This window comes from Pristiophorus japonicus, chromosome 13 (genome assembly GCF_044704955.1).
Source record: "Pristiophorus japonicus isolate sPriJap1 chromosome 13, sPriJap1.hap1, whole genome shotgun sequence".
Taxonomy (NCBI): Eukaryota; Metazoa; Chordata; class Chondrichthyes; family Pristiophoridae; genus Pristiophorus; species Pristiophorus japonicus.
The window spans coordinates 30937391-30964577 of NC_091989.1; the positions used below are offsets into that span (position 1 = coordinate 30937391).

The 27187-nt window shown below is 44.0% G+C and overlaps 1 protein-coding gene across 1 annotated transcript in view; it reads left to right on the forward strand.

Annotated features, from left to right (window-relative positions):
* Positions 1-27187, forward strand: part of srpk2 (SRSF protein kinase 2) — a 291734-nt gene that overhangs the window by 211846 nt on the left and 52701 nt on the right. The window contains 4 exon segments of the mRNA XM_070897312.1: positions 10301-10388; positions 16798-16885; positions 25447-25553; positions 26765-26930. Coding sequence (XP_070753413.1) covers positions 10301-10388; positions 16798-16885; positions 25447-25553; positions 26765-26930 — 449 coding nt within the window.

Genomic DNA, 27187 nt, shown 5'->3' on the forward strand with positions numbered 1-27187 from the left:
ACTCCAGGTGTGGCCTCACCAATATCCTGTACAGTTGTAGCAGGACTTCTCTGCATTTATACTCCTATCCCCCTTGCAATAAAGGCCAACATTCCATTTGCCTTCCTGATTACTTGCTGTACGACATGCAACTTTTTGTATTTCATGCACAAGGACTCCCAGGTCTCCCTGTACTGCAGCACTTTGCAATTTTTCTCCATTTAAATTATAATTTGCTTTTCTATTATTTCTGCCAAAGTGGATAACCTCACATTTTCCAACATTATACGCCATCTGCCAAATTTTTGCTCACTCACTTAGCCTGTCTTGTATCCTTTTGAAGATTTTTGTGTCCTCACAATTTGCTTTGCCACCCATCTTTGTATCATCAGCAAATTTGGCTACATTACACTCGGTCCCTTCATCCAAGTCATTAATATAGATTGTAAATAGTTGAGAACCCAGCCCCGATTCCTGCGGCACCCCACTAGTCACTGCCAACCGGAAAATGACCCATTTATCCCGACTCTCTGTTTTGCTAGTTAGCCAATCCTCTATCCATGCTAATATAATACCCCCAACTCCGTGAGCTTTTATCTTGTGCAGTAACCTCTTATGTGGCACCATATCGAATGCCTTCTGGAAATTAAAATACACCATATCCACTGGTTTCCCCCTTATCCACCCTGCTCGTTACATCCTCAAAAGACTCCAGCAAATTTCTCAAACATGATTTCCCTTTCATAAAACCATGCTGACTTTGCTTGATTGAATCATGCTTTTTTCAAATGTCCTGCTACTGCTTCCTTAATAATGGACTCCAGTATTTTCCCAACGAAAGATATTAGGCTAACTGAACTGGTCTATAGTTTCCTGCTGTTTGTCTGCCTCCTTTTTTAAATAGGGGCGTTACATTTGCGGTTTTCCAATCCGCTGGGACCACCTCAGAATCCAGGGAATTTTGGTAGATTACAACCAATGCATCCACTATCTCTGCAGCCACTTCAAGACCCTAGGATGTAAGCCATCAGATCCAGGGGACTAGTCCACCTTTAGTCCCATTATTTTACCGAGTAATACTTCATTAGTGATAGTATTAAGTTCCTCCCTCCCTATAGCCCCTTGATTTTCCACTATTGGGATGTTTAATGTCTTCTGCTGTGAAGACCGATACAAAATATTTGTTCAACGTCTCTGCCATTTCCCTGTGCTTCATTATTAATTTCCCAGTCTCATCTGTGCCGGGAATGCTGTCAGCAAGAGCTTCTGCCTGAGGAATGTGATCTGCTGTGAGGTGGGAGTTTTTATTGTACTTTCCATGCTGTGCACAAATCAGCTGGATCAATGGAAACTCAACTTCCACCTCAGGTTGACCAACATGGTTCCCAAGCTGCACAATTCCTGTGGTCATCCAGTGAAATTTGAAAGATAGGTTTAAAAAGACTCGAGGGTTTGACAAGCCCGCCTCTGCTGTTTGGATTGCTGCCGTGCCAGCAAACATACCTACCCAAGGGAAAGGTGCATGGGGGCGGAATGGCGGTGGGTTCCTGACCCGTTACAGGATTTTTCAAATTTCCCGCCTGCAATCATGCCCGCTTGGACCCCAGAAAATTACGGCCATTGACTTTGGTATCATTAATTAATTGTGCCATGGAATATTCTGTTTGGTTACAACTACAAGTAGAAAACTAAATATGCTTTTGTTTCCTAAGTTGGTAGCATCATAGTTGTCAGCTTCAATTTCGGATCAGTAAGTACAATGTCTTCAATAACTAACCTAGAACACAGTGGCTGGGGGGGGAAATAAAAGAATCTTGGCCATAGAGGTTTATTTTTTAACTGGCCAATTTCCTGACATTTAGTGATTTGGCAGATGAGCTGACATGGAGGTGCACCACAGAAGAAAAGCAGTAGAGGATGATTGATCGTACCAAAAGCTGCAGGGAGATAGAGGAAAGACAACACTGGAGTCTTTAAGTTACGTGAGATATCATTAGGGACTTTGACCTGAGCTGGCTAAGTGCTCTGAGCAAGATGAAAGTTGGACTGCTGATTTTCAAACCGAATAGTGAGAAAGGTTGGGTGGCAATGACCCATTTGAGGACCTTAAAGGCAAAGAGGAGATAGAAATGGATTGGCTGTTGGACAAAACAATGTTTGAAGATGGGCTTTTTAATGCAGGGACGATATAATCTCAAGAACCTGATGCAGCTGTTTGTCAGGTGTGGGGTGGGGTGGGGGTGCGGGGATGTAGTGGAGGCAATGGGGCAGTAGAAGGCTGAGCTATTGAGCAGAGACAGCTTCATTTTGGAACTAGTACAGGTTGTAGCTAATAGTGTGAAACATTGTACAGGTGAAGACAAGAACTGCAATATTATAGATGAGTTTAAGCTTGTGGGAGGTTGGTCCTAATTGGGAGTTTGTGAAGACGAGCGTTGATCTGTTGAACATGTCCGAGTGGGTGAGATAGGAATGCTGTGGCGTAGAAGATACTGAGTGGATGTTGGGGAGGAAGTTGAGTTCAGTATAGAGCAGTGTGCTAAAGTTCCGCACCTCCTGACTTAGCATTAGGTGACAGCTAAGGAAGTTGAAGTCCGAGTTACTTAGGAACTGGTTGGAACCAAAAAAACATGCAATGTTGACATTAAGTTGGAGAAAGATTTGACTCGCCAGATTTTAACTTTGGAGACGCAATTGCTGATTATAGCAACAGCATTTGGATCGATGTTGGAGCGGAGCTGAGTGTTGTCAGCATACATATGAAAGCTGATTCCATGCTTCTAAATAGCCTCGCCAAGGGGTAACAAAGAAGAGGAAGGAACAAAGAATGGAATCTTAGGGCACCTCTGAGGTATGAACAGAGGAGGAGATACCATTGAACGTGAAGCAGTGGCTGCATTTCGAAAGTATGAATGGAACCAGGCAATAGCAGTGTCATGAAGGTGGACTGCAGAGGAGAGAAATTGGAGGAGGTAGGAGTGGTCATCAGTGTGGAAAGTGGTGGAATACTCGGGGAAGATGAGGAGAGACAGAAGCACAACCACAGTTGCACAGGATAACGTTTGTGATTTTACCAGTGCAATGTCTATTTTGTGAGTGGGGTAGAAGGTGCTGTAAAAAGGAATAATGAGAGAAATTAGAATGTAGTTGCAGAAATTGAGGACAATAGTTGATGGTATCTTCAGTTCATAGAATCATAGAATGGTTGCAGCACAAAAGGAGGCCATTCGGCCCGTCGAGCCCATGCTGGCTCTCTGCAAGAGCACCTCAGCTAGTCCCACTTCCGCCTTTTCCCCGTAGCCCTGCAAAGTTTTTTTTCCTTCAGGTACTTATCCAATTCTGTTTTGAAAGCCACAATTGAGTTTGCCTCCACCACCCTTTTAGGCAACGCATACCAGATCTTAACAACTCGCTGCGTAAAAAAAGTTTTCCCTCGTGTCTCCTTTGGTTCTTTTGCCAATCACCTTAAATCTGTGTCCTCTGATTCTCGACCCTTCCGCCAATGGGAACAGTTTCTGTCGATATACTCTGTCCAGACCCCCTCAAGATTTTGAACACCTCTATCAAATCTCCTTTCAACCTTCTCTGTTCTAACGAGAACAATCACAGCTTATCTAATCTATCCACCTAATTGAAGCCCCTCATCCCTGGAATCATTCTCGTAAATCTTTTCTGCACATTCTCTAAGGCCTTCATATCCTTCCTAAAGTGCAGTGCCCAGAATTGGACACATTGCACCAGTTGAGGGCAAACCAGTGTTTTCTACAGGTTCATCACAATTTCCACGCTTTTGTACTCTGGCTCTATTTATGAAGCCCAGGATCCCATATGCTTTTTTAACCGCTTTCTCAACCTGTCCTCTAACTGTATCACTTCGCATTTTTCTGCATTAAATTTCATTAATCCCTATTGCTTGATATGGGCATGTTGAGAGCTATTCATGTGTTCCCTTTATAACTCCAGATTCTGTTACCTCAGTTCTCACTAGACTTCTAAAATTGCTCTACTGTGAACTATTAATGAGACCATCCACGTATCTGTAAGCAATCTGTTTTTTGTATAGTAGATTGACAACTTGATGTAAAAATTGCATAAATTTGAACTTGCTAAGTCTTTCATTCACTCATCAGACAGTGCAAGCCTTTTAAAATGAATTTATTGAAATTGTATGTGTCCCCAAAATGCTTTATTGAAAATTTTATATTTTTTGCCAAAAGTGACTTGATCATACGCCCCTAAATCCCTCCAAAAAGCTGGAAGGTATACTTGGTGGCACAGAATGTTGCTGTAGCATTGTGCAGTGATGTAGACTGGTAGGAAGAATCCTCTAATTACCCTCGTGGTGACTGCCTTATGGCAGTTGGGCCATTTAGGAAAGTCACAACACCAGAAGAAGAAAGAAAATAGAAATAAAAATCAGTGACTAAGACACCTGCTAATGTGCATGTTGATTTTGATGCTTAGTTTGAGAGGCAACCTGCTTCTCTTTTTGGTTCAGAAATTGGAGGATCTAATGAGACGAGGAAGGGGTAGGGAAATATGTCACTTTTTGAATAACACTATAATGAAAATTGGATGTTCATTTATACACGTCACAACGTATTGAAATGCCAGCTGGGTCTTGAGGCATGTTTCCTTTTAATTGCAGTTTTATTTATTGGAGGAAATCCTGTCGCATTTGTGTTAGAAAGGCTGGAAATCTGTGCCTAGCTTCAGCATTCTGTAAAGTTTTTAAAAACTCACTAGCCCACTCGACAATTTAGAGTGAACAAAATAAAGTTTAAAGCATTTATGGACCGAGTATTGTGTCAGACTGTAGGTCTGGACTGTCTTGGAACTAAAGTCTAAAAGGTTTTTCAGCATATCAAGAGGGGTTGGGTTTGATTACTTTGGAAAGGGTTTACTGAATTCCGCAGCCCCCCACCCTCCCCCCAAACCAAGGGACCAAAGGGCCAGTTGGTTTGAGTATTACCGGCGCATTCTATAATCTCGTCATGAAACCCACCTCCTGCTCTCTGGACCCCGTTCCCATTAAACTGCTTGCCACCTAATTTCCTTTTCTGACCCCCTGGTGATGTAAATGGTTTCCTATCCTCGGGGACTGTCGTCCTCCCTTTCAAAATCGCGGTTATCAGCCCCATCGTCAAAAAATGCACCCTTAACCCCTCTCTCCTTGCAAACTACTGCCCCATCTCCATCCCTTTCCTATCCAAAGTCCTTGAATATGTTAATTCCCAAATCCATTCCCATCTTTCCCACAAATCCATTTTGAAATCTCTGCAATCGGATTTCCACCCTGCCATAGCACTGAAATGGCCTTAGTCCTCATCTGTGACTATGATCGTGGTGCTATCACCCCTCGTTCCTTTCTACCTCTCTGCAGCCTTTGATACAGTAGCTCCTCCTCCAGTGCGCCAGCGCAGCCTTTGGCCGCCTGAGGAAAAGAATGTTCGAAGACCAGGCCTTCAAACCTACCACCAAGCTCATGGTCAACAGGGCTGTAGTAATACCCGCCCCTCAGAGGCATGGATCATGTACAGTAGACAGCTCAAGTCACTGGCGAAATACCACCAACGATGCCTCCGCAAGATCCTACAAATCCCCTGGGAGGACAGACGCACCAACATTAGTGTCCTCGACCAGGCCAACATCCTCAGTATTGAAGCACTGACCACACTTGACCAGCTCCGCTGGGCAGGCCACATTGTCCGCATGCCAGACATGAGACTCCCAAAGCTTGTGCTCTACTCGGAACTCCTTCAAAGGTGGACAGAGGAAACGTTACAAGGACACCCTCAAAGCCTCCCTAATAAAGTGCAACATCCCCACCGATACCTGGGAATCCCTGGCCAAAGACCACCCTGAGTGGAGGAAGTGCATCTGGGAGGGCGCTGAGCGCCTCGAGTCTCATCGCCGAGTGCATGCAGAAAACGATGCAGGCAGTGGAAAGAACGTGCGGCAAAACTGTCCCTTACCCTCAACGACCATCTGTCCCACCTGTGGCAGGGACGGTGGCGCTCGTATTGGATCATTCAGCCACCTAAGGACTCATTCTAAGAGTGGAAGCAAGACTTCCTCGATTCTGAGGGACTGCCTATGATTGATTAAATGCCTCTCCTTTATTGTTCAGCTCAATAGGATGCCCTCGTTTGGTTCCACTCAAGTATCCAATCATAGCCAGAGCCTCTATAGCAGCATGTTCTCTTCTTTCCCCCCTCCCCCAAAGACATAGGCCCCGATAATTACGAGGAGATCGGGAGGGTGCGGGGTAGAACAGGGAAAACATGGAGGTCCTGCTGAAATTAACGGCAGTACCTCAGTATAATTTTTTTCTTCCATTTCCTGCCTGCCGCCGGCCAAATTGACAGGCTGGCGAGCGACAGGGCGTGAAAACCAGCAGCATGAGGCCACAGCCGGGGATCCTTGGGGACTGTCCCTGTCAATCAAGAAGGGGAGGGAGAGGGAGATTGGGGCTTTGAGTGGGGGTGAAAGTGAACTCATCGCAGGAGGGAGGATGGAAGGGAAGGAGAAATGTGGGTCGGGAGCAGAAGATAAACCATCGCAGGAGGGAGGGACCAAGTGATTGGGGGTGGGGGGTGGGTAAGAGAGACCATCATGGGAGGGAAGGGAGAGCGAGGCCACAATCACCTTGGGTCGACTGACTGCTTCCTTGTGGGTCCAGGGGAGCACTTGTGCTCCTCCTGGCCTACAAGGTGTGGGCTGTAAAAGATACTTATTTATCTTGAACCAGCAGCTCCGTCCTCCCTTTTATTGCATGGTTTCCCGAGCTCTGGGAAACCCGCATAGCAATTGTAAAAGTTTGCACTGTGGGAGCCTGATTTAATTACATTAAATATATGTCCTGCCTCTCGAGGCGGAACAGTTGCACAACACAAAATCAGCTGCCGTAAAAACTCTCGCCCATCGCGGGGGGATTGATAGCAAGGCCATGTAGTCAGCTTCCACATGTATGCTGATAACATTAGCGCAACTCACTACCATCTTTCTCAATCCCTCCACCACCTCTCTGATGTCAGCTTACTTGTCCAATATCCTCTGCTTCAGCTCATCAGAGGCTGAAAAACTCACCCTGACCTTTGTTACCCCTAGACTTGACTATTCCAATGCTCTCCTGACTGGCCTCCCATTTTCCACCCTACATAAATTTAAGCTCATCCAAACCTCTGCTGCCTGTCTCCTAACCTACGTCAAGTCCCATTCATCCATCACCCCTGTGTTTGCTGACCTAGACATAGAAACATAGAAATTAGGTGCAGGAGCAGGCCATTCGGCCCTTCGAGCCTGCATCGTCATTCAATAAGATCATGGCTGATCATTTAACCTCAGTACCCCTTTCCTGCTTTCTCTCCATACCCCTTGATCCCTTTGGCCATAAGGGCCATACCTAACGAACTGGCCTCAACAACTTTCTACATTGGCTCCCAGTCTGACAATGCCTCAATTTTTAAAATTCTTATCCTTGTTTTCAAATCCTTCCATGGCCTCACCCTTCCCTATCTCTCCAAGTTCCTCCAGCTGTACACCACTCCGAGATCGCTGCACTCCTTGAATTCTGGCCTCTTGTGCATTCCCAATTTTAAAAGCTCCACCATTGGTGACTGCCTCGGCACTAAGCTCTAGAATTCCCTCCCTAAACCTCTTCGCCTCTCTACCTCTCTCATTTAAGATGGTCCTTAAAACCTACAACTTTGACCAAGCTTTTGGTCATCTATCCTAATGGGGGGAATTTTACCCCCAAAAATGGATGGATTTGGGTCAAATGGGAAGTAAAACTGTAATAAAAAAAAATGTAACACTCAAACCCCAACCCAAGCCACCTCAAACCTATCCACTTACGGTTTTAATGGGGAAAGGCGACCAACCCGCTCCCAGGAGGCGGGTTGCTCATTTAAATATTTTAGTGAAGCTGCGTGTCTGAGTTTTTTCTCTGTTCCAGCTTTAACGCTGGCTGGCTAGATTTCCCAGGTCTTGGGAAACCCAGCATCTAAAGGGAGATGTGAACCACTGCATGAAACAGTGCTTGTGTGCCAGGAGGAGCATAGTGTTTCTTGCTTCCCCTGGCCTCCGAAGAAAATCTGGTAACCTCCCCAGCGAGCGATCCTCAACTCTTCCCTCCCGATGTCATCCACAAACTGTGATCTCCTCCCCATGTCCTCCACAGGCCCCCTGCAGCCCTCCCCTCCTCCCCCGATCTTTGCTTCACTCCTGCGATCTTCACCCTTCGTCCTCCTCTGATCTCTCTGGCTCCTCCCTGATCTCTCCCACCCTCCTCTCAATCTGGCTAGCTGCGGCCGGGAAACAAAGTCCAAAAATAGTAATCAGGTCCTGCCTTTAAATTCGGCAGGAACTGAGGGAAATCCATTCTTCCGGATTTCCCGACCTCAAAACTATTTAGTACCTTGTCCCGCTCACCCATCACCCCTGTATTCACTGACTTACATTGGATTCCAGTTCCCCGACAAATTTAAAATTCTTATCCTCGTATTCAAATAATTTCATGGTCTCGGCACTCCCTATCTCTGTAACCACCGACCCTACAACAATCCAAGAACTCGGCGATGCTTCAACTCTGGACTCTTATACATCCCCCTAATTATGGCACCACACCATTGCCATCCATACCTTCAGGTGTCTCGGTCCTAAACTCTAGAATTCCCTCCTTAAAACTGCCGTCCTTTAAGACCCTCCTTAACGTACATTTTTGATCGGACTTTGTCACCTCTCCTAATATCTCCTTATTTAGTTAGTGTTTTTTGTAGTACACCTCTGTGAAGTGCTTTAGAACATTTTTCCACGTTAATGGCGTTAAATGGATGCAAGTTATTGAAATAGAATGTAGGCTCTCCGATATTAGACTATTCATGTTTACCACATTTTCTATCTGCTGCCTAGACCAACATGGCTGCTGGGGTAAGGCATATAGTATACTTCTATACAGCTACAACTTCAATATGCATTAAATAGTAATTTATGTTGATGGCTCAGTCGAAATGGTCTTGAGCATAAACTGAGTGCAACATTTGTTCAGTTCCAGTATGACACTGAGTGAAAATTCTGCCCCTTATTTGTGCCTCCTTCATTAATAGAGAACTTATTTAAAACGACCACAATAGCACCCCCTCCCGTTGATTTTTCATAGGACGCCAAGAGACTCCATATTTCCTGTCAACAAGGTGAAGAACAAGAATGAATGTCTTTACGACTGATATTTGCAAATGTCTCTGCAGTTTTTATTTTTTTTTGTATTTTCTATATGGATGCACCCATTAATTTGTACATTTGGTCACCAGTGTCCTCATATTTATTTCAGGTTATAGAGGGTTTTACTGAGTAGTGCAAAATTTAATGAGTTAAATTTCACTTTTCTCACAAAGCTGATTGTATAGAATCACTATGGCATTCCGTTTAATACATTCTCTGCTTTATTCTCTTAATTATGCATTTTCGAAAACATTAACGATTGTAACAGAAGCATTTGTTTTCACATAGTAAAGGGGATGTTCCTTTTTCAAAAACAAAAATTGCTGTAAATATAAAGTATGTCAGCCAGCGTCTGTGAAGAGCAAAAGACAACTAAAAACAAAGTGGAAGATGAATAAGCATTTTAATAGAATCGGGGAAAAAAAGAAGGGGTAAGTGGCTGGAGGGAGAACACAAGCTGAAAACGGATCTAGTAATCACTAAAGGGAAAGATGATGCGTGAATAATCTGCTTTATTTTTCATTTTCCAACATTTTAGTTTTAATTCCAGAACTGTATTTAAAGGCTTTCTGATTCAATTTTATTTTTTAAATCCACCATTTTCTCTCTCTCGCCACATTTTTTGTTTCTTTTAACATCGATTATCTTGCTGAAAGGATTTCTTGCATCATCTAACTGCTTTTGTTTCAGTCAGTTTGCAGACCATTCATCCATTCATTTCACTTTTTTGATCTGTTTGCTTGTGTTTTCCTTGCCCTTCCCCTTTTCTCTTTTCATTGCATCAGTTAAAATACTCGTTCCTATTTCATTTTTCAGTTCTGAAGCACACTGTCTGAAACACTCATTAGATTTCTATTATATTTGATCTGAGTCTGTGCTAAAATCTGCTATGTTTTATATTTTCCATTGAAAAATATTTTTAAGTTACTTTAGCATGCATAAACTCTAGTCGGTGTTTAAAATTAGAGTAGGGTGCGCTTTCTCTTCACAGATGCCTTTTGACCTGCTGTCTGTCCAACATTTTCTGTTTTTGTTTCAGGTTTGCAACATTTGCTGTTTTGTTTGGATGTTCCTTTTTAAAATGTGTTAATTTTTTCAGGGGAAAAAGGTTTGTTGCCATGAAAGTGGTAAAGAGCGCCCAACACTACACAGAAACAGCTCTGGATGAAATTAAGTTACTCAAGTGTGTAAGTATAACTTAATTAGTAATACTGAAACAAATGATCATTTATATTTGATTTGACCTAACCTATTTATTACATTATGATCTGGCATCTTCATAATTTAATATTAAGGGTTTTCTATGGTTTCCAATTCTGGTTGCACCCATTCCTGGAAGTTTCATCACATGACCTGCTTACAACGCTCCTGCCATTTGTCTCCGAGCCTCATGGCACACCGCCTTCCCTTGCCAATTGGAAAGCAAACAGACTCTTCATTACCCGATTGCGTAAATACATAATTTGATTATAACAGCTTGGCATCTGAAATTCAAGTGCATTTCAATCTCTAACCGCCAGGTCCGAACTGAAGGCAGCCATTAAGGGGGAAAGGTTCTTGCAGAAATGAACCATTTTCTGGGCAAGTTTTGCAGTTTAAAAAAAAAAAATATGGAACTTAATATTTTCATCTTGTATAGATATTTTTTGGTCATGGTCATATATGCTGACCCAAATGAAAAAAGGTAAACAATGGCTGAAAACAGGATGGAACGGGATAATATGACTGATTTGGTTGGTTTTGTGATGCTTGGTTTGTAAACAGTAACTTTTTGGGGGAAATAAAGTGAGAGTTGATTGTTATTGTGCTGGTTCATTGTTACTTTTTGAGAATTTTGACTTGTTCACATTTCATCATAGAATTAATGAATGATACAACACAAAAGAAGGCCATTCGGTCTATTGTGCTATGTGGATCTTTGAAAGAGCTATCCAATTAGTCCCACTCCCCTGCCCTTTCTCCATAGGCCTGCAAATCTTTACCCTTCAAATATTTATACAGTTCCCTTTTGAAAGTCATTATTGAATATGCTTCAGGCAGTGCATTCCAGATCAGAACAACTCGCTCCATTGTTTTTTCAAAAACTCATCTTGTCTCTGGTACTTTTGCTAATTACTATAAATCTTTGTCCTCTGTTTACTGACCTTTCTGCCACTAGAAACAGTTTCTCCAGTTAGCCAGATAGATATGTGATTGGAAACTTAGATTTCTTTCTCTAAGGATGTGTAGTGCTTTGGATATGGTTTGCTGACCTACGAAAATATATACTTGCCATAGAGAGAGTGCAATGGAGGTTCACCAGACTGATTTCTGGGATGGGGGGAATTATCCTATGAGGAGAGATTGAATAGACTAAGCCTATATTCTCTAGAGTTCAGAAGAATGAGAGGTGATCTCATTGAAACATACAAAATTCTAGAGTTTGACACGGTAGATGCCGGGAGGGTGTTTCCTCTGGCTGGGGCGTCTACAACACGGGTCACAGTCTCAGAATAAAGGGTCGGCCACTTAGGATTGAGATAAGGAAAAACTTCTTCACTCAGAGGGTGGTGAATCTTTGGAATTCTCTACCCCAGAGGGCTGTGGAGGCTCCGTCGTTGAGTATATTCGATAGATTTTTGGATATTAAGGGATATGGGGATAATGCAGGAAAGTGGAGTTGAGGTAGATCAGCCAGATCAACAAGATCGAGGGGCCGAATGGCCTACTTCTCCTAATTCTTATGTTCATGGGTCACAATTTGAGATGCAGTCGACACAAAACCTGTGTACGTGAGCCAGTAATCCTAATGGTCAAATTCTTCCCCTGTACTGTATTCTACTTTAAATGATAGTTGTAAAGTAAAATTAGAGAAATACTCAGAATTGAAAAATATTTTTTCAGAATTTGGAATAAACTCATTGTAATCTTCAAGTCTTCCAACTTCCAAAAAGATTGGATTGTTTGAGGGAAGCATCTCTAATCTCGTATTTCATGAAAGAACTGATCCTGGGGCACCAGTTTGAAATTTCTGTCTGATGTGCCTTCATTTTAAATCAATGACCACTATAGACAGAGACTGTTGGTGTAGAAAAGCACTTTGTTTAGACCTATCTAAGCTAGAAAGGTTCATGCTCCAGTAATTGACCTGATCCCAATTGGATAAGGATTGAGCTGTTCTTTATTCTTTTCCTATAAATGGTGTCTGTCTACTCTGCAAGATAACGCTTCACTCAGTCTATTCATGTGCTGTGGGTTTGTAATATGGATATTCAAGGGCTCTTTTTAAATCCTCCTTAAACATTTTCCATTGTTTAACAAGTTTTATATGTAATTTTAATTGTTTTTTTTTAGTCATCTTCAAATAATTACTGCCAGAAGCCTGTTTCTGGTTTTATTTGCATAATAGCAGATCTCCCATGGCAATGTTAATGAGAGTTGGGGGATGCACTGTTATCATCATCATAGGCAGTCCTTCGGAATCGAGGAAGACTTGCTTCCACTCTTGAAGTGAGTTAATGGAGTGGAAGATGCCTGTGCATGAGTTCTTTTAACGTGGGGTGGTCGTTGCACACCAGCTACCACACGGGCTTAATTGAGCAAGGTCTTGATCCAGTGGCAAGGGGGTCCAAGACGACTGGAGACCAGGCACTGGTATATGGGCCTAGTTGCCTACGGCGAGATGTTGGCCGCAGGCTCAGCGCTGGGTAGCGCCTTTGGTGGTAGGTGGTCCAAGGCCTGGTTGGGGGCAGGCATTGGGAGGGTCAGTGGCCCACCGGGGTCAGAGTGGGAGGGCAGGGGGGGTCACAGCCATGGAGCTCACCATGGAGGTGAAGAGGATGCCAGGTCGCCAGTGGGGAAGGAGAGCTCCAGCCGTCGCTGAAGGAGGAGGGGGGACCTGATCGTCGTTGAGGAGGAGGTCGTCTGTCTCCACGGGAGGTCCAGCCGTCGTCGAGGAGGCCCAGACTCTCGTAGAGGAGAGGCCCATCTGCCGCTGCTGGAGGGGAGGGTGGAGGCCCGATGTCCAGGTCGAGGGCACTGCCTCTGGAAGTTGTTGGAGGTGTACTGTTATAAAGCAGTGTTATCAACCATATTTGATGGGGAAAATGATCTTGAAAGTGCGACATTGCAGGAGGTGTGGGCTATATAGAAGCTTTTAAACATAATATATTATATCTGTAATTGTTTCCATGTTTATCTAATCTGTGTATAATATCTCCATTCGTGATGCTGTATATAATGGGCTGAAAATTGCGATCGGAGCTTCCTTCGCACGAACGTATCCAACCCGAAACAATCTACGAAACTACCTGTTGGTCTCGGAGGAACATAGGATACCGGTCTGAGGCCTTCATTCACTGCACAGCACATGGGAAAGATGTCCTCCATGTACGTGGGCCTGGACCACCAATTACTATCTAGTATTCTCATTGATAATACAGGTGCAGAGCCTAAAATCCGATACTCTGGACCGAGGTCATTCCAGATTCCGGGCTTTTCCGAACTTTCGATTTGCTTTCTGACGTCACTAATCCGGAAACATCCGAGCCCAGGTTCGGGTATTTCCGGATTTTGGAACGTCAAAGGGCGGGGCCGGGATGGGGATTCCCGCCGAGGAGGCCGTCGTCCGGCATCGTCGTCTGGCCGTTCGGCCCCGCCGAGGAGGCCCTGAGGTAAGGGCAGCCAAGGCGAGACCCGAGGTGGGCAGGGCCTTTGGGTCTGGATTCCAGAACATTTTACGGATTCCGGACGACCCTGCCACCGATCGTCCCGGATTCCAGAACATTCCGGATTCCGTAACTCCAGATTCTTGACGCTGCACCTGCAATGGGAACTCTGTTTGTACGAGCTCCCTTTACTATCAATGAGAATACCCCAATAAACGAGAAACACAGCACAATAATTTTTTTTAAAACCTCACAAATTTAAAATTAATTGAAATTAAATGTAATTAAATGTTTTAAAAATATATTTTTGGGGGGAATTTTTTTTAATAGGGTTAAAATAAACTTATCTTAATGGATAGGGTTTTTAATATAAAAATGAGTGATTACATTTAATTTTACTATGTTTTAAAAGTGTTATGCTGGTAAAAGTAAGCTATGTGCCTGCTTTTATCAGACGTAAATGTTTAAAGGACATTTGCTGGCCATGAGTTGGGCAGATAGCCCAATCTCTGTCGCACACATGACCTTTCTGCGGGGATGCGTAGAATCTGTCTGAAGAAATTTTGACAGATTGGAAAAGGTGTTTCTCGGCGCTGCGAGAACCGGCTTTTGCGAGGCCTCGCTGGGTGCATGCACAATTCATACACGAGGCTGCAATTTCCGGCCCAGCATATTTTAAATTATAGATAATAAGTATGAATTACCACGGTTTGATACATATTTATGACTGTGTACTTCACTTACTTTTGTGCTGCTGCATATATGTCCCTTGGCTGAGAACTGAAGTACTTGATGGTGTTATGCAATCGATATGCATAAAATCTTGTAAGATCCACAAGCAATGCTTATCCCTGTAATAAAAATCTCTTTGAACGGGTCGCAGATTCTTTAGAGAACTGGAACCTTGAGGCCCACAGTGGTTACTTAAAAATTGAATGATATTTAATGAGAAGATACCATTTCAAAGACGGGTGGACGACCAGAAGCAAGGTGCTGTAGGTCAGGCAGGGAGGCAGCGGTGGAAGAAAAGTTCCTCAGTGAGTGACTGGGTTGGGGGAGTCAGATAACTGAAGGTGAGGCACCCAAGGTCAAACAGAAAAAAATTGGGTGAAGTGCAAAATGTTGGTGTGATGAGAGGTTGCAGGTGATGAGCTGTCCAAGACCAAATGGGACACAACTTGTCAGTAGTGGGAACAGCGACTCCTCTGCGACCTGCGGGAGCCCAGCCGGCACCAGGCAATGCCATCGCAAAGCTGTCGGTGGCTGGGGCGCTGTGGCCTCCCTTAAAGGGGAGGGCCTAGTGCCATGGCCGCCATCTTAATTTAATTGTCGTCGGGCTCTGGACTCGGTCCAACAGTGGCGGCCGCTGGTTCAGCCGGGCCAACGGGTACGAGCTCTTCTAAGAGCAAAATCAGTCAGCTGTAGGAGAGAAGTATGGAGCCCAGCTTGCAATTTAAATTCCAGCCGAAGCAATGAACAGGACAGTTTTAAAAGGGTGAATGGTGGCTTTGATTTGCAGGTGAATAAAAAGTTTTTGAGCAGTACCTGAGCACAAGAGAGTGGGAGAAGGACAATGGATTTTGCCATTGCAACATGGTGACACATCCTTTCCTATTATAAAATATTAACATAGGGTTTTTCCAGTACAGATGTTGACGTAAAAAGCATGTCGCAAAAATCATAGCAACAGAAAATAGGCGTAATGTTTCACAGGAAGTGTGTTCCTTATTCAAGACTTTGAGTGCATTTGAAAATTCTATTAACTGTGCTGTTGGAACCTTTTTGAAGCTAACAGCATAAACTGGCATAAATTTCAGTACACATGAAAAATCAGCCCGTGAGAAAATTGTGAAATGAGATGTCATACAGGATCTAATCACTTTCAAATTTAATTCTGCCTGGTTACACAGTATGATGGGGTCCTAAAACGTACACTATTAACCAACTCTAGCATTTTTAACTGTGACATTGTATTGCACTTGATTTTAGTCCACTTACTAGGTACAATGTGGCCGCAATTGCCCCTTTGCACAAGGCCCATTAGTGCCTCTGGTCGGCGCTATTGGGGCAATAAGTGGTTTGTGCCCGGGGGCAGGCAGCGGAAGTGGCAATGGGATGCAGTGGGCGAAAATTGCTTTGCACTGTGCCCTGTAGATGTTGCCCCAGGTGGCGGTACACACGGCGATGGTGTCATCGCCGTGCATGCCGACCCCTTGTTGCCCCGCACCGACCCCTTTGCGATCCGCAGGAGCGAGGTCGGCACCAGGCGATGCTACTGCAAAGCTGTCGGTGGCTGGAATGCTGTGGCCTCCCTTAAAGGGGAGGGTCTAGTGCCGCGGCCGTCATCTTAATTTAATTGTCGGCAGACTCTGGAATCGGCCCGACAGTGGCGGCCGCTGGTTCGGCCGGGCCGCCCGCCCTCTCTTGGCCACTGACCTGGCCTAAACCCTCTCTGGTGGCCCAGTGGGCGCCACGGAACCTACCCTAGGCTTCGCAGCATCCCTCCCCTTTGAGAGGGGGAAGGACGTTGCGACGTATAAACGCAATTCATAGCGCTGTGCTCCCGCCTCCCTCCCGCCCTGACACTGCCTCGAAAGCATCAGCATCATTTTTGAAACTTCACCTTCCCGTTTCCTGAGCTCCTGCGTGCTGCTGCCGCTGGGTGGTTACAAGATCTGATCATTCAAATTATGCGCCCTAAACCCAGCGTGGGGCAATGTCGCCCCCAATGTTTCTTGTATGGATGATAAGATTCTAATTTCGCAAGTTTAAGAATTTAGTGAAGGAACAAATACTTTTTATGTTCGAAAAGTAGATATTTTTGCAATTTTTCAATTGAAATTGTAACATCAGCTTCTGAAAGGTTAATTATGTTTAGAATGCATTCAAGAGTAACAGCAAAGTCCAACAGATGATGCCTTCTCATTAACTCTGATTTTTATTTTCCCAGGTACGAGAAAGTGACCCCAGTGATCCGAACAAGGATATGGTGGTACAACTAATTGATGATTTCAAACTTTCAGGCATGAATGGAATACGTATCCTTCAGTGATTTAGGGCCCGAAATTGATGCACTCACTGCCGACTGCCGCCAACATTCCTCCTTGGGTTCCGCCCAGTGCCAGTTTCAATCTGGTCTGGAGCGGGCGGGAGAAGAGAGCCACCGGAAACCGTCCGCTGACGTCGGCGGACGGCCGAGTGGCATAAGTGGACTCCCACCCGCCGAGATGCCAGATTGGTGCGGGCGGGAGTCGGCACCAGAATGGGGGTGGACCGCTGCAAGGAGGCTGGTCTGTCCCCGACGGTAGGTATGCAGAGCTGAAAAAAAAAGGTGAGTAAACATTTTTTTTCTTTTTTTTTAAAACAGGGATTTACCTGTATGGGATCCCCTGAAGGTGTTCCGATGTTTTTTTTTAATGCTTTTTCTTTACAGGTCTTCAACTCTCCGCAGGCCCGACTCCATCCTCGGCGGCAAGCGCCTTTGCTGCCGAGATTGGGAACTCCTGCCGGCTGCTGGCCAGATTGGTGGCATAAGTCCCTCATTTGCTGCCCACTGACGTTTGAAGGACCTTTTGATGAAAACCCCGCCAAAGTACCGTCCGGTACCTCGGCGGTCCTTTAGGCAGCACTTGGGCGGGCGGGGGCCTTCACCAAATTCAGGCCCTTACTTTTGTGGGGGGTGCAGCATATATCTCAGCCCTGCGAGGGGCTATCAGAAATATTTCAAATTAAGCACATTATTTCTATTTTTTACCGCTCTGTTATAATGTGGTGGTTAAGATTCCACATTAAATTCTGGTACAATTCGGGGCCTGAGGTAGAAAATTTAGAATTGTACACACTCCTTCCAAATACTATTGGTGGCACATTTCTGGAGTGAACAAAGGGTTCATTGGAAAATTCTGCATTTTTAGATTAAAAATTCAGATTAATTTTTATACTTCAATTTTTTTTAAATCGAAAAAATTTTTACATTTGAGTTTATCCATATGCAACAAACAAACCATGCCATTACTTCCCCAAAAAACAACTGAGCAGTCATGCTCTGTCTTCACCAAAAGCACTCCCCTCTTCACGGATGCATACTACTTCCAGCCTCCCCTGCTCCCCCCTTCCCCTCCCAGTTTACAGAGGCATTTACTCCTCCATCCCCACAGTTCAGAGACTGTCTGCCATTCCAATTCCCTTCTAGTTCATTAAAGCATTTTCTTTTTACAAGTTCTGCTCCCAGTTGCTAAACACTCTTGCTCTCCCAATTCATAGAAGCAATCTTCCATTCCAAACGCCTCCTCACCACCCCCACCCCCACCCCCGGGCCCAGGCCCCCGGCAGTTCAGAGGTATTCTATCCTCTTGATATTTTCCTTATTGTGGGTCCTTCCTGCAGCTCCTACCTGATATTGCTACTTTGTTTGGTGTTTGATTTATTGTGAGACCAAGAATTCCCAGCTGCAACAGTACTTTTGATCCTGGAATAAAGCAACAGAATCAGATATGAGCTGCAGTTGTGTCTGGCAATGAGAAGAATATCAGTAAATTGAGTGAATTAATTTCCCTTGGGGTAGCAAATTAGCTCTCCCAAACTCAATGCAACAATAGCGATTTGCTCCGCCAGGGAATTAAAAAGTATCTGGTTGGTTACACTTAGCTCAGTTCTGCGACTTAGGGAGCAGTTAGAAAATGTAATGTACATTTTTAAGTTTTATATACTGTATATACAATTAAATAGGAGCAGTATTATTACACTATAATTAATGAATACAACATTTCTCAAAGCTCAACAGTGCTCTCAATATTTAAGAAAAATACTTTGGAGGAAGCGGTTCTGGTGACGTCACTTGATGCATTATCAGCCGGTGTCCTTAAAGGGACCATGCGTAAATTAATTTTGACAGTTGTGATGTCAGTGTTCTACAACATTGAGGTTCTGCAAACACTGATAAGCACTGCCCAAAGGTGCAGGGCTGCACCCAGGCTCTCCCATGACGCCCTCCATATGCTTACGGAGGGAACCACAGCACGTAGGGAGGTCCTCTTTCCTTCCAATAGGCGGAAGAGACCTCCACAGGAGACTGGTTGCACATTGCGCAGGAGGATCAGGCTGCAGTGGCGCAAACATTTTAATGATCTCAGTGAATCACGAAATGTTACTGCAAAGCCGCACTCAGCCTCATCCTGCTGTGCAACTCATCACATCCCCATCACTCTGCCTTCCCTACCTCACTCCTGCACATCCTTACTCACACCAACTTACCTTGCACCTCCACCCAACCCTCTCTCTACAGTATCAGTTTCCCATCTCACTTGCCACCCCTCACTCACTCACCCTCATCCTAGTCCAGTGATACCAACTAACAAAACACAAGGCACTGGGATGTTTTATGCAATGTTGATGTGAAGTTTCTGTTAATGTGCTTTCAAAAATTGAAATCTTTATTTTCAACACCTTTGGGCAGATTTGTGTGCACCTTTGGAAGTGGCTTAGTGAGTTGCAGTGAATGGTGAGACATAACGGTACCCCCTGCAATGGTGATGAGTGTGAAAGGAATGGATTGGTCATTGTCGGGATGTTTTATGGTGTTAGTGTGGGGTGGTGCCCACCTGTGCATCTTGTGGCAGCCATATGGGTGTAATGCCTGAAGTTAAGTTAATCTGGCCACGATGAGGCCATCCCTGGCCTCCCGGGCAGCGATGTGCTCGGGTGCTGATGTCCTGTGCAGCATCAGTTAACTGCGGAGATGGTGTTTTTGGTGCTGCTGGTGTGCCTGTGTTAGAGATGATCATGGTGGGATTCTGAGAACAAAGAAGAGATAGCTTCAAGGGCACTGATGCTGATGTACTAGATGGCAGGTGAACTTGAGATGACAGAAGCGTTCTTTCCATGGTGAGAGAAATGAGGTGACACTGAATAGAGCGTTTACTCCAAACACTTGCAACCTGCATAAAGCTTAATATGTCTTCCAAATGCTGTAAGCAACAGCTTCTGAGCTCAAAGTGAACAGCTGTGAGATGGGAGCTTTTTTATAGCATATTTGCGGTTGTTAAGTAAAGAAATCATTTCATGGTAACGCAACTCCCTACCTTCTCACCTGACGTGATCCCTGAGAGCGTAGACCCTGTGGGCGACGTCATAAAATGGTACAGTGAGCTCAAAATACTGTTTAATGGGCTGTTAATAAGGTCATAATGACCTGAATTGCCTCCCCTGCCGCTACGTGTCCAGTCTGTTCAGCGCTGACCGACCCGATATCTGGGAACGTAGTGTGGCGGTGGGTTGACAGCGGGTTCCCGATCTGCTGTCAAAGAATATTTCCCACCCGACCTGCCACCGAACGCGCTTGCTGACCCCCGAAAAGTTCCCCTTTTTATATTTACATTTTTTTTAAATACAGGGTGCTGCAGAAGAAATAGTTAAAGTTAAATCTGTTGGGAAAAAGTACAGAACAGAAACATAGCATCCAGATACATCTTATTTTTATAAACGGTTGGATCCTCTGTTCATTTGTATACTGATTATAGATGTTTAAATTCATTACGTTTTATTATCAGCAAGAAAAAAGTCTTTAATGATTCACATTGCATAATTGTCAAGTACTCAGATTATTGTAATCACAAAACAATTTTTAAAGTATTGTTTGAATTAATCTAGTCAACAAATTTCTATATTGTGATTAGTGGTCATAAAATGGAGAAACCATCATTAGATATTTACCTCTTGCAATCTGCTAAGCAATGCTTCTTCTATCATAGAAGGAAAGAGAAAGAACTTACATTTATAGAGTGTCTTTCAGAAAGTCAGGATGTCTCAAAGCATTTCATAGCCAATGAAGTACTTTTGAAGTGTAGCCATTGTTGTAATGTAGGGAAATGTGGTACTATTCGCGCACAGTAAGGTCTAATAACAAGTTGCATTTATATAGTGCTTTTAATGTAGGAAAACACCTCCAGACACATCACAAGAACATAAACAGAAAAAAATTGACCGAGCAAAAGAAAGAGATATTGGGAGGGATGACTAAAAGCTTGGTCAGAGAGGTATGTTTTATGGATGGTCTTGAAGGAGGAGAGAGGAACGGAACTGCATTCCAGAGCTTGGGGCCTAGACAGCTGAAGGCATGGCTGCCAATGGGAGGGCAAAGGGAGCGGCAGATCCATAAGAACAAACATAAGAAATAGGATCAGGAGTAGGCCATACAGCCCCTCCAGCCTGCTCCGCCATTCAATAGGATCATGGCTGATCTGATCTGATCATGGACTCAGCTCCACTTCCCTGCCCGCTCCCCATATCCCCTCATCATTTAAGAAACTGTCTATTTCTGTCTTAAATTTATTCAATGTCCCAGCTTCCACAGCTCTCGTTGAGGCAGCGAATTCCACAGATTTACAACCCTCTGAGAAGAAATTTCTCCTCATCTCTGTTTTAAATGGGCGGCCCCTTATTCTAAGATCATGCCCTCTAGTTCTAGTCTCCCCTATCAGTGGAAACATTCTCTCTGCATCCACCTTGTCGAGCTCCCTCATAATCTTAAACGTTTCAATAAGATCACCTCTCATTCTTCTGAATTCCAATGAGTAGAGGCCCAACCTACTCAACCTTTCCTCATAAGTCAACTCCCTCATCCCCGGAATCATCCTTCTCTGAACTGCCTCCAAAGCAATAATATCCTTTCGTAAATATGGAAACCAAAACTGCACGCAGTATTCCAGCACAAGAGACCAGAAGAACGCCGAGCTCTTGGAGGTTTGTACGGCTGGAGGAAGTTTAAGTTCTGGAGGGAAGTGGCCATTGCCATTGAACGCAAAGATGCCAATTTTGAATTCGAGACGTTGGTGGATCGGGTGCCCATGTAGGTCAGTAGCACTGGTGATGGATGAGCTGGATCTTGCATTTATGTGATGTGGATGATGCTGGCAAGGCCAGCATTTATTGCCCATCCCGAATTGCCCTTGGGAAGATGGTGGTGAACCACCTTCTTGAACCACTGAAGTCCATCTGGTGAAGGTACTCTGACAGGGCGGTTAGGGAGTGAGTTCCAGGATTTTGACCCAGCGACAATGAAGGAGCAACAACATACTTCCAAGTCAGGATAGTGTGTGATTTGGATGGAATTTGCAGGTGATGGTGTTCCCATGTACCTACTGCCCTTGTCCTTTTAGGCCACGTCGGCTTTAGGAGGTGCTGTTGAAAAAGCCTTGACGAGTTGCGCAGTGCATCTTGTAGATGTTAGACACAGTGTGCCGGTGGTGGATGGGGTGCCAATCAAGCGGGCTGCTTTGTCCTGGATAGTGCTGAGCTTCTTGACTGTTGTCGGAGCTACACTCATCCAGACACTCCACTTGATATCATGTGGAGTGGATCATGTTGGCTGAACACTGGCTTTTGTGCTGGTGGGGACCTCAAGCAGAGACCAAGATGGATTATTCACTCAGCACTTCTGGCTGAAGATGGTTGCAAACGCTTCAGCCTGATCTTGTGTACTCGCGTGTTAGACTCTGCCATCACTGAGGATAGGGATGTACATGGAGCCTCCTCCTCCCATTAGTTGTACACCACCATTCATGACTGGATGTGACAGGACTGCAGAGTATTGATCTGATCTGATGATTGTGGAAATGCTTAGCTCTGTCTATAGCATGCTGCTGCTGTTCAGAATGCATGTAGTCCTGTGTTGTAGCTTCATCAGTTTGGCACCTCATTTTTAGTTATGTCAACTGCTGCTCCTGGAATGCTCTTCTATACTCATTGAACCAGTGTTAGTCCCCTGGCTTGATGGTAATGGTAGAGTGAGGGATGTTAAGGGCCATGAGGTTACAGATTGTGGTGGAATACATTTCTGCTGCTGCTGATGGCCTACAGCGCATCATAGATGGTCAGTTTTGAGCTGCTGATCTGTTCTGAATCTATCCCATTTAGCACAATGGTTGTGCCACACAACACGATGGAGAGCATCCTCAGTGTGAAGATGGGACTTTGTCTCTACAAGGACTGTGGTGTGCTGACTCCTATCAGTAGCGTCATGGGCAGATGCATCTGCGACAGGTAGATTGGTGAGGATGTGGTCAAGTAGGTTTTTCCCTCGTGTTGGTTCTCTCACCACCTGCTACGGGCCCAGTCTGGCAGCAAGTCCTGCTGAGCCACTCTTGGTGATGGACATTGAAATGCCTTACCCAGAGTACATTCTGTGCCCTTGCTACCCTCAGTGCTTCTTCCAACTGGTGTTCAACATGGGGGAGTCAATGTTGAGGACTCCCAGTGCCACTCCCTCCTGACTGTATACCACTGTGCCACCACCTCTGGACATACCCACGGAATGGTGATGGAGGAGTCTGGGATGTTGGCTGAAAGGTATGATTCTATGAGTATGGCTGATGCTTGACTGGTCTGTGGGACAGCTCTCCCAATTTTGGCACTGGTTCCTAGATGTTAGTGAGGGGGACTTTGCAGGGTTGATTGGGCTGGGTATGCCGTTGTCGTATCCTATGCATAGGTCGATGCCAAGTGGTCCGCCCTTATATTTATTCGTAGCGGTTTGATATAACTGAGTGGCTTGCTCGGACATTTCAGAGGGCAATTAAGAGTCAACCACATTGCTGTGGAGTCACAAATAGGCCAAACTGAGTAAGGACAGCAGTCTTTTCCCGTGAACCAGAGAGGTTTTTACGACAATCCAGTAGTTTCATGGCCACCATTACTGACGTTTGCTTTTTATTTAATTAACTGAATTTAAATTCACCAGCTATCATGGTGGGATTTGAACTCTTGTCTGGGAATCATTAGTCCAGGCCGCTGGATTAGTCATCCAGTAACATAACCATTATGCTACCATAGCCTATGGTTTGGTTTAGGTTGTGCGCAGTAAAGTTTGGGTGAGCTCCTGTTTATGGAGGGTGGAAGATGGGAGGTAAGCATTGGAATAGTCTAGTCTGAAGATAACAAAAGTATAGATGAGGATTTCAACAACCGATTGGCTGAGGTAGTGTTAAATGTAGCTATTTGTCACAGTATCTTGAAATCCAATACATTACTACTGAATGACTAGTATTTTGACTCATTGAATCAATGCTCAAGCTGGAGCAGCTCGAGGGATTTTTAAACATGAGTGTCTCCCTGACAATGGAGACAGCTCGAGCCTGGAGTAGCTGGAGGGAGTTTTAAATATGAGCGTTTCCCTGACAACGGAGGCAGCTCGAGCCTGGAGCTATTATAGGTCCTGTCAAGGGGACAAAGCGAGAAATAAAAAGTAATACAATGATGACATCACAAGGATGGAGAATGATGATTGGTTGTTCCATATTAATTGAATCACTGGACAGGGAATAAATCTTAAAGAAAGCTAATAACTGATTTAATTTGCTTCAATTGCTGATTTTCTCATTTTAACTTAATTTATTATAATGGTGTATATTTAATTTTGTCCCATTATAATTAATCTTTATTATACTATACTCCTTATTGTATTATTTACAATGTAATTTTAATTTTTTTTAGTTTTTTTTCGTCTGTGTCTATCTGCGTGCGCATTTTGGCTGTCGCTTCAGATCCGAGCCTTTAACTTCTTTTCAAACTTCTTTCTCATGCTTTTTCTGTCTTTCCCTCAATGGTCAATATCTAACGTGTTGTAAAATTGTTGTGAAGCACCTTGGGAAGTTTTACTACCGTTAATGGCGCTATGTAAATAATAATTATTAGTATTTCACTTGTCATGTAAGTAACATTGTTCGTGATTGTGCAGTGCCTTGTATACTAATAAAGAACCTTGGAGCCGAAATAGACCTCCGCCCCCGATAATTAGAATTATTTGGTGAATTACCGCCCCAATCGATGGGATGGGGAATAGAGGGAAATTGCCCTCTTTTCTTCTGAAAAGTTTTTGGGGTGGTGGTTGGGGCGGAAGCGAGCCTAGAGCGGGTGGAAAGCGGGCAGTATCACTTTGCAACGTCCTTTCACTTAAAGGGGAGGGACACTGCGTGGCCTACTTGGCGCCTACTAGGCCACCAGGGAGGGCTTCGGCCGGGCCAACGGGCCGGCACCCAAGAGGGGTGTCGTGCTGCCTGTTGGTGGTCTGGCCGAACCCGTTGCCACCATTGTCGGGCTGATTGCAGAGTCAGACAACAATTAAACTAAAATGGACGGATGCACCGCCCTGCCACTGGCAGCTTCCTGCTGCGCGAAGCTGTCGGGGGCACCGACAAGCAGCCGTTCGATTATTTGAGGGCAATGTCGCTTCCGGGTGGGGACCAGGTGGTGTGCACTCCAAAGATGTCACTACCGCCGTTTTCACAGGAGCAGGGCGGATTTCTTCTCCGTCTCAAAAAATCAGGAGAGCAATGTCCCAATCGTCTTGAGTCCGCCCCGATTGGGTGGAAACTCATTTCCAGCCCGTTGCCACCTACAAAAAGGGGCAATTTTGGCCCCCTTAACTTTACTAGTAATTTAACCCGGACTTCTATTTGCAATTCAGGAATTGGGAGTCTCCTCAGTTTAATAACGAGGAATATGCAAGTTGATTGGCAACGTTGAAGACTTTAATTTAATTTCAAAGTAACTGGACATATGAAATAATGAGATCAGAGGGTTTTGTTCCTTGACTATGTTGCAGATGTCTGCATGGTGTTTGAAGTGCTGGGTCACCACCTTTTGAAATGGATCATCAAATCCAATTACCAGGGACTTCCTATTCTTTGTGTGAAAAGTATTATTCAGCAGGTAGGTCAACAAAAAGTTAACCAGATATTGAATAAAAAGCCTCTTCTATGTTTCGTAAATGCTGTATGTACTTCCTCTACTATTGGCCTAATTCAGCTTTTACAGATTTGATAGGCCTGAAATTTATACTTGAACTATTTTTTGACAAGTACACAAGTTTAAATCTGTTAAAATTAAATTGTGTGTAGAAGAGAAAAAGAAAAGATAATTGCATAAGTATTTGCTCACAATGTTAAGTTTATTTAGACAAAAAATTTTAAATGTTATTTTTGTTGCTATTAGACTATAGGCTGATATCTTATAATTTATTTCTACATTCTACTTTCCTTACAGCTCATGATTTGCCATGATCCTGCAAGGCACATTATTTTGCACTTAGCATGCATAATTTTTAAAAGGACCTAACACTCTTTTGCACACAAATAACGTGCTGTGCTTTGGCATGTCTTGACTAAATATGAAAATATATATGATCAAGATTATAAGTACCTTTTTTTTATAATATATATATAATGTTTTGTGTGTGTGTGTGTGTATATTCACCCATGGATAATTTTTCATTATTGTATATTTTAATATTCTCACCTTACTGTGTGTTTTCCTCCGCGACTAGTATAGTTGTTACCCCAAACACACTGATGGGAAAGAGAGTCGGTGTGAGCCATAGAATTGGCTTCTAGATGCTTCGGCACAGTTAGTTTTACATGCAATCCATGATTGTGTTAAAAATTTGTTGAGTCTAAACAATGCATGTTTGAAATATAAGCTGCATTTCACATGACTAAAATGGAGCATCTCCACTTGCCTCCACCTCTTTCAGTCTGGGTTCTTGTTTCTATTGTAGGAGAGCTTGGACTAAAGTAATGGCAGCAGTTTAAATTGGCAATACAGATGCCCCTGTGATTGGCAAACAGATATAGGCAGTTTACCCCAGGTCTGTTTACACATTACTGACCGAAGTGAATCTGTCGGCCAGAATTAAATTTTGTATACATGAGAAATGAAGTTCGAAGAAAGCACTTGTAGATCAAGCAACCTTTTGGTAGGATGTGCTACTCAGCAACACCTCTTAGGACAGATAAAACGTGTTAAATATGATGAGCACTGGAACAGTACAAAATGCAGTTTTTGTTTCATTGTTGTACTTTAGTGAACAAAAATAAATGAACCCGTGACTTAGTCTTCCATGTATCTTCTTTGTTTGCCAACAGGTCTTACAAGGTTTAGATTATCTACACAGCAAGTGCAAGATTATCCATACAGATATAAAACCAGAAAACATTTTAATGTGTGTAGATGAATCCTATATTCGACGAATGGCTGTTGAAGCAACAGAATGGCAAAAAGCTGGTGCTCCACCACCCTCTGGCTCAGCAGGTAATTCATCCTCAGCAGATGGTTCACTTTGTCTGATGAAAAGTCATCGACTTGAAACTTTAAACTTTGTTTCTCTCTCCACAGAAGCTGAGTATTTCTAGTATTTTCTGTTTTTATTTCACTTTGTCATTATTAGAGACTTCTGTAACGTTGTCTGTTCAGTAATCTGCATATGGTTTGAAAGGTGGAATTTGATGATGCTAGCAAAACATTTTCAAACCAATATTATAATTAGGATGTACGGGGCTTATTACATG